At 48.5% G+C, this 13,404-nt stretch overlaps 1 protein-coding gene across 1 annotated transcript in view; it reads left to right on the top strand.

The window, feature by feature from the left end:
* PRKCH (protein kinase C eta) overlaps positions 1 to 7,414 on the top strand; it is a 245,639-nt gene extending 238,225 nt beyond the window's left edge. Inside the window, exon 14 of the mRNA XM_045579958.1 lies at positions 6,977 to 7,414. Coding sequence (XP_045435914.1) covers positions 6,977 to 6,985 — 9 coding nt within the window. The 3' untranslated portion in view covers positions 6,986 to 7,414. The remainder of the gene's footprint in view (positions 1 to 6,976) is intronic.
* The last annotated feature ends 5,990 nt before the right edge of the window (positions 7,415 to 13,404 follow it).

Raw genomic sequence — 13,404 nt, 5'->3', positions numbered from 1 at the left:
CCAGGTCCTACATGCCTGTAACTAAGAAATACTTTGCACAGAGGCAGCAGACTAAAATGTCCAGTCTTTTGGTGAAATAGGCCTATTTACAAATCTTAAACCTGCAACCTTTGACTTTAACATAACATTTAAGAACTAACTTCAATCCTCTCCAGAGACTGGGGAGGCAGAGGGTGCCATCTTTGTGTTCTCTCTCTGCCCCACCCCAGGTCACCAAGAAAAGAGCTTATGTTTGTCATTGTCACCAAGAGGACACATTCCTGAGAGACTGGTAGCCAGCATGGCTTGTGTTAACAGGTTCAACAAGATGGTAGCAAACAAAGAAACAGGTCTTACCTAGCTCTTTCCCCAGGGCTCAGTGCAGAGAGAACAGATACCTTCCAATCTTCCCCTGAAAAGTATTTTTAAAACTCCTGCCTGAGGGTCCAGCTTCTAATCAGCCTATATCTAGGTGTTGATTGAGATTGTTCCTTTCTCAAGGCTGACAGATCTTGGCACAGTCTCAAGTACTGGGAACCACTAAGCATAAATAGGCTGCTTGGACAAGCATAAAGGCTGACAAGCAACCAAGAGGTAAGGCAAAGTTGAACAACAGGTTTACCTTTTACATGGGGCTACTTCTTCAACACAGGAGAGGTGGCCATTTCATCTAATGTATAAAATCTTACTTACAGAGTCAAGGAAGATGAAAAATAAAAGAAACGTGTTCCAAATGAAAGAGCAAGCTAAGACTCCAGAAAAAGACATTAATAAAACAGAGATGAGTGATTTACCTGATAAAAAGTTCAAAATAATTATCAAAAAGATGCTCACCAGGGTCAGAAGAACAATATATGAGCAAAGAATGTCAATAAAAAGAGAAAATATAGAAAGTACCAAAGAAAAATCACAAGGTAAAGAATACAATTACTGAGCTGAAAAATTCAATAAAGGGATTTAACAGCAGACTACATGAAGGGCATAAAGGATTAGTGAACTCAAAGATAGGGAAGTATAATACATCTAATCAGTGGAACAAAAGAAAAAGGAATTTGAAAAAGTGAAAACACTTTAAGAGCTGCCGGGAGCAAAGCCAGGGGAAGGAAGGCCTAAAAGGTAAACCTATTGTTCAACTTTGCCTTACCTCTTGGTTGCTTGTCAGCCTTTATGCTTGTCCAAGCAGCCTATTTATGCTTAGTGGTTCCCAGTACTTGAGACTGTGCCAAGATCTGTCAGCCTTGAGAAAGGAACAATCTCAATCAACACCTAGATATAGGCTGATTAGAAGCTGGACCCTCAGGCAGGAGTTTTAAATATATATATATACAATCCTAATATGCAAATAGACTGAACAGCAGAACAACCAAACAACTAGAGGCTATGATGTGCATTGTCCACCAGGAGGCACGTGTGGAACATGGCAGGCATCAGCTGTGGCAGGATGGTAGAGCAGGTGAGCAGGGGTGCCAGACCAAGGCAGGGCATTGGTCGCTGTCATGCAGTGAGCCTCTGGTGGTTACTGAAAATTCTTTGCTCCCATGCGCACGGTGGTCCTGCCTGGCGCTGGTACCTCCTGCCTGCACCAGCCCTGCTTGCCCCCATTGCCAGTGCCACAGCCACCACTCGCACCCACTGCCGGTAACAGCCCTGCTCACACCCGCTGCTGGTGCTGGAGCCTCCACTTGCACCCACCGCTGGCCCCCAATCACCCCTGAGGGCTTCTCCACCTCCTCCTGCTCCTGAGAGGCAATCATGGCCAGCAGCTGCTGCTTGCACAGCTGACCATGTTGCCTCACTTGCACTTGCTGCTGGCACCGGTCCACATCGCTCCACTCTGTCAGAGGGTACGAGCAGGACCGGTACCATCAGCAGACAAGGGACTGGGGGTGTGTGGAAGAAGGGCCCAGACCCGTCCCTGTGCCCACTGCAGCCTCGTGGCCCACAGTTCCTTTCAAGGTCCCAAATTTGTTCACTGGGCCCCTAGTAACAGCAATAACAACAATTAACACCAATAAGACTGTAACAAGGATAAGAAATAGCAATAATTTATAAACCCTTACTTCACAATAGAAATTATTTAACATTTAGCATAACTGAGGAATTAGGTGCAAAAGCAGGCACAGCTCATCTGTGGAATATAATGCGCGACATAAACTGATGAACAAAAACATAGAAACATCGAACAGATCTTCAAACCTCAGAGGGAAGGCAGGGGGAGAGGGGTGGAAAGAGATCAACCAAATGACTTGTCTGCATGCATATTAGCATAACCAATGGACACAGACAGTTAGAGGGGGCCGGGGGTGAGGGCAGGTATGGGGGGGGGGGGAAGAGGCCAGGGAGAGGTCAGTGGGGGAAAAGGAGACATATGTAATACTTTAAACAATAAAGAATTTAAATTTTAAAATATATTTTTCAAAGAAAAAAGCAGACACGGTTAGCTCAGTCAACATTTCCCCACTCAGAGGCTCCAGAAGCCATTGGCCAAGGAGGGAGAGAGCTGTGGAGTCCAGTCCCCCTAAAATGAGGGCCTAGTTCTCAACTCCATCTGTCTTATTCCCCAGTCACCTCCCCTCTCACTCTCTTTCCATCGGCTGGGGAACGGATAAGTGGAACCAAGGCATTTTCTTCTTGTATGTTTCCCACCACAGTCCGTCTCAGAGGCAGAACGTGAGAAACCCAGAATGTCTTCTGGCCCCTCTCTGCACATCCCCAGCTTCCCCCGTGATGGCTTCCACCCCAAATGAAAGCCACTGCACCTCCAAAGCAGCAGAGAGATGAGGCTCTCCTTCATGTCCCCTTTATAAGTGAGAGAGAAAGAGAAGCAGACACCAAGATCAGGCAGAGGGACTTCTAAGCCAGTGCCTTCTTTCTGAGAAAAAGCCAAGAATGATTCTGAACCGGACATGGTAGCTTTCTGTCCAGACCAGCAAGAGAGCGGGGCAGGACTAGAGAAAGGGTCTTTGTGAAATGCAGGTCAAAGAGAGCTCAAGGCTCCGTGCCTCTCTCAGCTGACCGCCCTGTTAGGGGAATCCAGCCAGGCCTGTGCTTCCCGGATGACTGGAAGCCACACACTTGCTTCCACATGACTCCAAGGCCAGCCAGTCAACGGCTGAGGAAGTTCAGAGATCACGGGGTGACTGGACCCCAGGTCCCCAGCGGGATACTAAGACATATTGTGGAAACATTGTGTCTAGAATCTCATGTGCTTGACTGCTCAGGATGGCAAGGTTTGGTAACTTCCTGGTGTGACTTACAGGAAGGTCTGATGCGGATAAGAGCAGGAATGTTGTAACGGCTCTGGATCACCTTGGAAAAATACCGTCCATTGGCCAGCCCGACAATGCAATCCGGGAGCAGCTGTTGGTGAGTCAGCAGCCTCCTCCTTCCAGGTGGCTTCGGGAAGCACGTCCAAAGCCTCGCCCACCTCCTCCCCAGGGGGAGAAAGCCCCACCACCCACACACCGGCTCTTCCGGTTCTTCCGAAAGGGTCTAACACCAGGGCTCCGTGGCAGCCCCCTACCCCTGGAACTGGAAATAGGTTCAGGCTTTCGATACAGAAAATCCATTCACAGTTTCTAATTCTCTTTTCTAAAGTGCACAACAGCAGAATGAGGTTCAAGTCTCTATATTCTGGGTAGTATGCTTCGCATTCGTCTCAATGCAATGGCAGTCTCTTTCCTGCAGAGCCAGCCCTGGTCTGAGAAGTTCTGGGGCTGGCCCAGCTGGGAAGGTGGGGGGGGGGAGGGAGGGGGAGAGCTTGGGCAAAGCAACCATCCCAGCTGCCCCGCCTTGGGCCCTCATTGCCTCTGCTCCAGGTGTGGACGTGGCGGTTGGGGGGAATCTTACTCTCTGCCTTTGCACTGGCCTCCTCCTGAGGTTACTGCTTTTGCTGAAACAGCTTTGGACATAAACATTTGTGCCCCAAATGGAGCTAGTGAAACAGGGAACAGATTTGAAGAGGAGGGTTACCTGCTGGGTGTTCACACCCACTTGAGGGCTAAATTGTTGTGGGTTTTTTTGTTTTGTTTTGTTTTGTTTTGTTTTCCTGTCTGCATCTGGCTGCTCTTTATACCATGACACTCAAACACCAGGTTTGACCTCAGTGACACACATCCAGACCTGATGAGCAGGAAAGCAAGTCCAAGTTCACTGATGACTCAACTTAAAAGCTGAGCTGAGTCCATGTGAGCTGTAGAGCCTTTCATCCCTCCCCCGCCCTACTTCCTGGGCCACCGGCTTTCCTTTCTCCCAGTCTCCACAGCCTAGGTCTCCGGGGCTTGTGGGGATGCACAGGGGAGCCAGGGTGAGCTGGCCACAGCCACCCCCCAATATTCTGGCCTCATGGCCTTTGGGACCTGGACAGGGAAATGGAGCTGAGAGGTGTTGCAAGTGGAGCCAGCTCTGAGCTTTTTTAGAATCTAGAAAATCTAATCTAAGCAGAGGCTTTGGCCTCACCTGTGGGGATGTAAAGAAAACCATGGCCCTAGCTTTGTGATCGGCAAACTGTGGCACATGAGCCACATGCGGCTCTTTGGCCCCTGGAGTGTGGCTCTTCCACAAAATACCACAGCCTAGGTGAGTCTATTTGAAGAAGTGGAGTTAGAAAAAGTTTAAGTTTAAAAAATGTGGCTCTCCAAAGAAATTTCAATTGTTGTACTGTTGATATTTGGCTCTGTTGACTAATGAGTTTGCCGACCACTGCCCTGGTTTGGTTTATTGGATAGAGCGTCAGCCTGTGGACTGAAGGGTCCTGGGTTTGATTCCAGTCAATGGCACATGCACAGGTTAAAGGCTCCATCCCCAGTAGGGACATGCAGGAGGCAACTGATCGATGATTCTCTCTCATCATTAATGTTTCTATCTCTCTCGCTTTCCCTTCCTCTCTGAAATAAATATATATATATAAAGGAAAAGAAAATGAAAACTTCTAGTAAGCTTCAGGTCAGGGTGAGTGAGGAAGAGGAAAACCTCCCGAGGACCAGCCCTAGAGACCATTTCTTGCTCTAATGAATAATGTCACCCTTACACCTTCCTTTACTCGGTTTCCATCTTTTCGATATTGCTTTTTGGTTGTTTTTGGTATTCCTGTGGTTTGAATCAGCCCCACCTGGAAACTTGTTAAAAATGCACATTCTCAGCCCCCATCCCACACCTATGGAATCAGTAGATTTGGGCGTCATGCTGGCAGTCGGTGTTTTAACTGGCCCTCCAGGTGATTATAAGAACAGGAGTTTGAGAACATTGCTTTCATATGCTCTTCCCCCATTAGGTTGCAGGCTCCCAAGATACTGACTGCAGAGGGCTTAGTGTAGTCCCAGGCACCCAGGGGCACAGCCCTGCACCAGACCTGTAGCAGGAAGTAGGAAGAAGACCCAGGGGGCAGCCTGGAAATAACGGGGACCTGGTTTGGTTGGGTGACCCTCGCCAACCTCTCGGCCTCTGGCTCCTCCTCTGCAGTGTAGACAGAAAGAAGTGGGTCTCTGAGGTGGGGGTAGTTCTCACAGTCTGGAGGTCTGGACCTGACCTCCTTTTTCCTGCTGACTCCTGGCCAGCCCTCATGGCAACCCTGGGTTTCTTCTTGTTTTCAGTCAGTTACTGTTGGTGTATGTGTTGGTGTATGTGTGAGAGAGACAGAGAAACCAAATCTAGAAATGGAGTGGAGAAGCCAAAGCCTCCAGCAGAAATGGGCATGGCTCCCAGCAGGCAGCTTGCTGCAGGAGTCCCTCGAGTCAGAAGCTCGAGTCCCTCGAGTCAGAAGCTCAGCTGGGAGAAAGAAAATGAGCTATGCAAAGGCAACAAGCCTCTAATCACTCACAGTGCCCAGCCCGCTGTTCCAGTCCCCCCAGCCCCATCCCCAGAGAACTGGGGGAAATCTAATCTAAGTGGAGGTTTTGGCCCAGGATCTAGTGGATCGGCATTGATGTGGCGGGGGAGGGGAGGTCATCTCACCATTGAAGGTGCTCACGGTGGGGGAGGGGCGAGGGGGGGGGTTGAAAGTAGTTTTATGGACCCTGAGATGGGGAAGAAGGGAGAAGTTCTAGGAGTGGAAAAGTACTGGGGACTGAGTCACAATAGGGAAAGTGATTGCTTGTCTTCCTCCCTCCTCCCATAAAGAAGCCCAGCAGAGACCTTAACGGACCTCTGCCCAAGGCCCCTAGCAGAGATTTAGCCCAAGGCCTCACACAGAGAGATTTAGGATTTAGGAATGAAGGCGCCTCTGGACTAGGAATGTAAATACGTAAAGAGCATGGGACCAGCCTGGGGGCCTGAGTCTGCACATCCGCCTGGAGACGGCCCACAGGCTGTGCACTGAGTCTGCAGCTCCTGCCCCCAGGCCTGCCAGAAAAAGCCTTTGGAATTGCCTAAGGTCAGGCTTGGAAAATCACTCTACAGTAGGGGTGTCGAACTCAATCAGAGAAGGGGCCAAAATCTAAAATCCAGCCTAAATCGCGGGCCGAATGGTTTACTGAACAGTCATAAACTGTCATTGTGATGGAAACGCAGCGGAGTGCAGTGATGACAGCGCGGTGCGGGCCACATTGCAAGGCCTGGCGGGACGGATTTGGCCCGCGGGCCTTGTGTTTGACACATGTGCTCTAATGTTTCACCAAGAGCCACACTGCTCGCCTCCTCCCTGGGAGGCTCTCCGTGGCCTCTTCTCCCACCTGCCTCTTCTGAGCCAACTCCCTGGCTTTCAGGCAAAGACCAGGACACCTGCCTCTGCGCAGGGACCCGGTGACTTTCCCCAGGTGGCAATCTCTTGTCACCAATTTTTCTGGACTCAGAGCTTTTAGTTCCTGTCACTTTAAATCACGGGTATCACTAAGAAAAAACTGAGAGAACTTAGTGTGAACTCCCATGAAGCGTTCACATTACAGGCAATGTAAGACTCTATTACTGTTAAGGGGCATTGTCCTTACCCCTTTTCTAGAGATGATCGGGTATGAAATGACTTTTCTCTCTTTTTCTCACCCTCCTGCCTGCAATGACTCAGCTCCTGTAGCAGAGATGGGTGCACAACTGAAATGGAGGTGGTGCATGGAGTGGGAAGCGAGAGCCAGCACCTGCGCTGGCCCGCAGCATCTGATAATGTTGATGCAAGAGCTGTAGCCTTCTGACCACTAATTCCAGTAAGATGCATCCCAGAATAGCCAGCACTGTCTTCCTGAAAGATGTGCAGAGCGTGGAAGAAAATTGACTCTTTCTGTGACACTGTTTCACTCACTTGTCCCAGCCTATCCTATTTCCTATTACATTTATGCGCTATGTCCTGTCTTTCCTATTAGATTTAAGCTTCTTGAGGGCAAAGATTGTGTCTTTCAGGTCTGTAGATCACACAGTACATTGCACTCAAATACATGCTGTGTGGATGCATGGTCAAGATGCAGAACCCAAAAACAACCACAAAACCATTTCTAGTGTGGTCTATTTTTACATACAACAAGTGTACCTTGAATTCCCAAATGGATAGTATATGTATTTGTGTTTGAGGCTTCAGAGTATTTGGCCCATTGACTAGGTTTCTCAAAACAGTCCTCCCCAAGAGACAGAAAATTAACTGGGACTGGAAAGTGAATCCTCTGAAACCCACGTGAAATTCCAGGCATGATTAGACAATATCACCCCTTCCTGGAGTTCCTCAAAGGGTGGCCAGAAGCAGATGAGAGCTATCTCTGGGGACCGTGAGCTAACCTACCCTATTTGCTTCAGTTTGCCCCAGTACTCAGTTGGTGGAGATCTACGGATTTGTGTATAACGAGCTTGATGACTATTTTTTATTAGTTATTTATTACAGTCGCCATTTGAAACTGGCTGGTGTAATCATCCCTAGCCCTTGTCCATGATAACTAAGGTGATGCAGGAGGGTTTGTGTCAACAAGCCAGAGAGCTGGTCTCCTGCCTTCTAACTGGACAATTTATATAATTTAGGTCTACAAAAAGTCACTGTCCAGTCTAGGCAGGCAGAGCCCATCCCACCGTCCCAATATGCTCTCTTCCAGCCTCTCATTCATCCTGCTGCCCCTCCTGCTTCTTTGAAGGCACGTGAGCAGGTCCCAGGCATCCAGCTCCTTGGACTGAGCTTGTCCTTATCTTCCTTGCTGGTGATTTCTGACTGCCTATGGTCAGGAGCCAGACTCTGGGTTTGTTCTTCCCATTGGCCACACAGAAGAGCAGCTGCCAGAGAAATTCCAGGTTAGCTTTCCTGTAGGGATCAGTGGCTCTCACTGCTCAGCAGAATTACCTGGAGGGGATTTTTACAATATGGCTCCCTAGAATTTATACCCCAACAATTTCCAATTTAGTCAATCCAAGTGATGTTCTGTCAGTTGTGTTTTTGTTTTTGTTTTTGTTTAAGTGAACAGATGAGTGTGATTCATGGGCAAGTTGGGGAACCACTGGGTGAATTCCAGCCTCTTTGAGATCAGGAAACATGAATCTCCCCTTCAGTATCCCCCAATTATTAGCACAAAACCTGACACATACCCTGTTTCCCCGAAAATAAGACAGTGTCTTATATTAATTTTTTCTCCCAAAGTTGTGCTAGGTCTTATTTTCAGGGGATGTCTTATTTTTGGGGAAACACGGGTAGCAGCCCCTTAATAAATATTTATTGAGTCAATGAATAAGTAAATGACTGAAAACAGGGTCGTGGATTGGAAGTACAAGTACAGTCAGCCTAGCACCTTACCTAAAGGCTAGCAAGGGTTGGTGGGATATGGAAGGTCAAACCAGCCACAGTGGGGCTGAGGATAAGAATAAAGCAGAGGGCCGGGGGTCAGGCTGAGCCAAAGGAAACAGGGCAATTTGAGTGCCAAGCAAGAGAACATGACGCCTGCCCTTGAAAATGCTGCTGCCCCTATGTTGGGGCTTAAGCAGTTCTGCTTCTAGTCCCATCTGGCCACTTCCCTGTTTGGAGAAAAAAAAAGAAAGAAATTAAAAAAAAAAACTTGCATTGTCAGGATAAAGTCTATACTCCATTCTCAGGCACACAGGTCCCTTCTTGGCTCCTCACATGCTCCTTGCTCCCATCTCTTCATACGCACGACCACCCTGCCTTCCTGTCAGTCTTAATCACCAAGTGCTCTCTCTGCCCGCAAACTGCTATGTGACCATCAAATCACCACGTTAGAACCTCACCTTCTCTTCCCTCAGGAGGCCGCCAGCTCGCTGAGGGTGGGTCAGTCTGCTGTGTCCAAAGCCTAGCCAACAGGTGCTCCGATATTTGTGTGATGATCGGGAGTTGGAACTGGGGAAACCTACAGCAGACGCTGAGAGTTGGTGTTTGATTGTGTTCCTGTAAAGCTGCATTCTGCAGACAGAAACAAATTCACGGATCTGGATCTGGAGAGGAATTGGGGTGCTGGGGGGTGGGGTGTTGAGAAGGAGAAAAACAAGTGAAGGAGTGAAGGTGGGAGATTTCCTAAAAAAGACCAGGGAGAAGGCAGACTTTTCTGTTTTCTGCCCAATCTGTCTCTGGGGTCAAAGGCCATAGGAGATCATTGCTTGTGGTCATGCGTGACCAAGGTAGGCTGCCAAGCTGCCCTTACACTTTGAAAACCGTGGCGGTGCTCTAGCTGGTTTGGCTCAATGGATAGAGCATAGGCCTCCAGACCAAAGGGTCCAGGGTTTGATTAGGGTCAGGGCACATGCCCGGGTTGTGGGCTTGATTCCCAGAAGGGGGAGTGCAGGAGGTAGCCGATCAATGTTTCTCTCTCTTCCTCTCTGAAATCAATATATATACAGCCATATTTTCCGGCGTATAAGATGACTTCTGAAACGAAAAAAAAAAAGTCAACCGAAAATTGGGAGCAAAAGACCAAAATTACACAAAAATTACCTGCAGATCTTGACGGCAAAGTAAGTCTTTTCTTTGAAGTGGGGGGTAGTCTTATACAGCGAATATAGGCCTAAACCTATGTTTTAACTGTAAAATTTGGGGGTCGTCTTATACGCCGGAAAATATGGCACTGTGTTTCCCCAAAAATAAGACATCCTCCGAAAATAAGACCTAGCGCATGGAAAGATAAGACATCCCCTGAAAATAAGACCTAGCGCAACTTTGGGAGAAAAAATTAATATAAGACACTGTCTTATTTTTCGGAGAAACAGGGTATATGTTTTTTAAAAAACAAAAAACAAACAAAAAAATCCTTCGTGACTGCACAGTCTTTACGAGGGGGCTGCAGGTGGGAGCTGCCCGGGGCATGGGGGTCGGGCTTGAGGACTGGACAGGCACCTCGAGGTCAGGTGCACCTTGTGGGCCGAGCTGGGCCTGGAGCCACGAGGCTGCAATGGGGGCAGCTGATTCGCCGGCTTGATGAGCTGCTGCCTTGATTTGGTCTGACAAGTAGAGGCTGTTGTGAGAAGCTGCTCGGATTGTTGACATTCAGCAAGCCAGAAATAACCAGCTGGGCTCCTGGCGCCGTGGCCACTGATGTCTTGCCCTTCCACAACAACGGCCCGACTGGAGTGACCTTTACCCGGCGCAGGCCTGTGCTCTGTGTGTGTGTGAGGCCCGGGTTCTAGTCTGCACTCAGAGTCTAACTCTGTGGTTTAGGGTAGTCCCTTGAATGGACTGCAGCTCAGCTTTTCCTCTGTTAAGTAGGGTTATCTGACCCCATTCCGCCTCTGCTGGAAAAATCTAAGTGGCTGCCCTGTCCCTCCTAATCTCGTGGCCTGAACTTGATGTCGGCTACATCTAGAAGCCTAGCACTCTAAATAGCTATGCTGGGAGGGACTGGCAGATAATCCTAATTGAAACATGCTGATTAACCTCTACGAGAATCTGTTAAAATCTGTGGGCTCTCGCCCTAGAGAATTTTACACACGGAACACATATTGCTGACAACGGCAGGGGGTTACTGATGTACATCACAGACTCCTGGTTGGACATTTCCAATCTAGTCCAGCTTCTCTTACACCAGGAGCACCCTCTTTGTCTCCTTTCCTTCAACCGTTCTCCTCACCATCCCCCACACTTGCACACCCTTGGGAGGGAAACTGCCCTATAAATATTTATAAAAGGCAGGCGATGTCCCATAGTGGAGAAAGTGAAAACCAATACCCTCCGTCGGCAGAACCTGCCTGACTGAAGGCTTCTCTCTTGGCTTCCACCTCCCTTCCTACAAGCCTGGGCGGTGGGGGGCTGGTGCCAGGAGCTGGGAAAGTTACTCCCCACCCCCTTCAGAATCCTCCCCGTGAACAGGATCACGTAAAACTTTCTACTCCAACATCAACCAGCAGCCACCTGGCTGGGAGCTGAGAGAGCCAAGGCTGTCTTGCATAGTGGCTGGCTTGCTTGCTCACAGGATCTTGTTACAAATGAGCAGCTTGTGCAATGGGGAACTACTAGGAGGGGCCTTTTTGATGTAACTGCAAGAAACAGCTCTAACAATAGATGATTCAGGAGGCTAGTAATTGACCCTTCCTCCTACCATATTGTTTGGATTAAATGATATGGCCCAGCTGGGCGCAGGAAGGCAGGAAACACACACACACACACACACACACACACACACACACACACCCCTAAGCTCTTGCTGCTCAAAATGTGCCAGGGACAGTGGCACCAACATCACCAGGAGCTTAGGCAGAGTCTTCCGTCCCAGATGAGCTTAAGGGAAATCTGCATTTTAAAGAGATTTTGAAAAGATCTGCATATGTTTTAAAGTTGGAGAGACCCAACCCAAAGTCGGCTGATAATGGTCCCGATAATAGAGAATGGTCATTGATAGAGTCCCAGTCATCCCTCTCTTCCACCTGGGAAAACCACAGGAGAGGATGGACATGCCCACAGGGAGGACCTGGGACTCACAGACGCCCCTTCCTCAACCAGAGATGTCACCTATCCATTTGCAGAGTCACCCACCCGGAGCTTTTCTGTTCTATTATTTTATCTGCTGGGAAAACAGAGGTCTTTTATCAGGATGTGAAAATGACAAGAGACCACCTGCTGAACAAAACTCAGTTTGGCTTTAGCTTTGCTGCTGGAATCAGTTCCTGGGCCTAAGACCAAATACTCTAGGAGAAATGGGAGGAGTAGAACTCCCTGGAGTTGCCCATTGGCACAGCCCAGGACTGTTTTCACTTGCCTTTATAAATGCAGGTGCAGAAACCAGGGAGATGAGGTAAGCACAGACCCAGAGTGGGACGGACAGGAGGAGGGGGTAGGAGGGTGGAAGAGAAGTGCAGAAAACCACCAAGGGAAGAGAGGCTTAGTTAGGGACACCTGCTGAGACAGAGGCCTGACCTCCCGGAAGTCCCTCCCTGCCTGTTCTCTACAAATATGGGGGTGTGTTTTTTTTCTGGATTAAGAAAAGAGATGCTTGGCCGGTTTATAGAAAACGAAATGTGGGCTCTTTGCTGATGTCCTGGCTTTTAAAGGGGTCAAAAGCAGATCAACTTCAAGGTGTCAGCTGCTCGGTTTGCAGCCTTGAAAAGACAGCCTTGATCTTTTATTGTCGTGCCTTTGCTCAGAGCTGCAAACTCCCCCTGAGGAAATGGCTTGCCTTAAAAGAGATGCTATAATAGCTAAAGGTGTTTTAGCTTTGCCTCCAATCCCCGACTCCTTGTGGAAAGTAATTGCTGCTGTGGTGTGCCCTGTGCCTTTTATCCTTGCCTCTTTACCTAGATCCATGGTCGGCAAACTGCGGCTCACGAGCCACATGCGACTCTTTGGCCCCTTGAGTGTGGCTCTTCCACAAAATACCACATCCTGGGCGAGTCTAATTTAAAGAAGTGGCGTTAGAAGAAGTTTAAATTTTAAAAATGTGGCTCTCAAAAGAAATTTCAGTCGTTGTACTGTGGATATTTGGCTCTGTTGACTAATGAGTTTGCCGACCACTGACCTAGATGAACAGTAGCTAAGTGGACACAGCTGCCTAAAATTTAGTAGGGCTTCAGTGTGTCCAGGAAGAATGATTCAGACCAGGAGAAATAACTGTAAGGAAAAGTGTCCAGTCCAAGTTACAAGGGTTTTCTTTCAGGCCCTGATGCAGCTGGTGGGACTTGCAATCTTGGGTTAGTGGGACTGTGCAGCATCCCAAGCTCCAATGGAAAAGAAAAACTTTTCCCCATCTCATAGACGTTGAGCAGTTTATGATAGGTGCTACAACAGGATTTATTGCCCCAAAAATGGCTAATTAGAGGAATCCAGATCACAACAACTCTGAACACAGAATCTCAGTTCCAGGCAGCCTCGTTACTGTGGACCCAGCTATTCATTCCTCAGCAATCCTAGCCTATCCAAGTATTTTTCTTCGGAAACTCCATTGTATTTCCTGCATGATCTCAGGTCATGAGACCTCATCCTTAATGCAGGAGAAAGTCATGGGCCAGGAGCAGAATCTACTGTCCCATCACAGGCGTGTTTTTGTACAACCTTGGAATTACTCTCTAATTGCTTTGCTCTTATCTTCTTAC

This window comes from Pipistrellus kuhlii, unplaced genomic scaffold (genome assembly GCF_014108245.1).
Source record: "Pipistrellus kuhlii isolate mPipKuh1 unplaced genomic scaffold, mPipKuh1.p scaffold_m20_p_1, whole genome shotgun sequence".
Taxonomy (NCBI): Eukaryota; Metazoa; Chordata; class Mammalia; order Chiroptera; family Vespertilionidae; genus Pipistrellus; species Pipistrellus kuhlii.
Note: the sequence above shows the minus strand (reverse complement) of the source record. Positions and strands in the feature narration are given on the sequence as shown.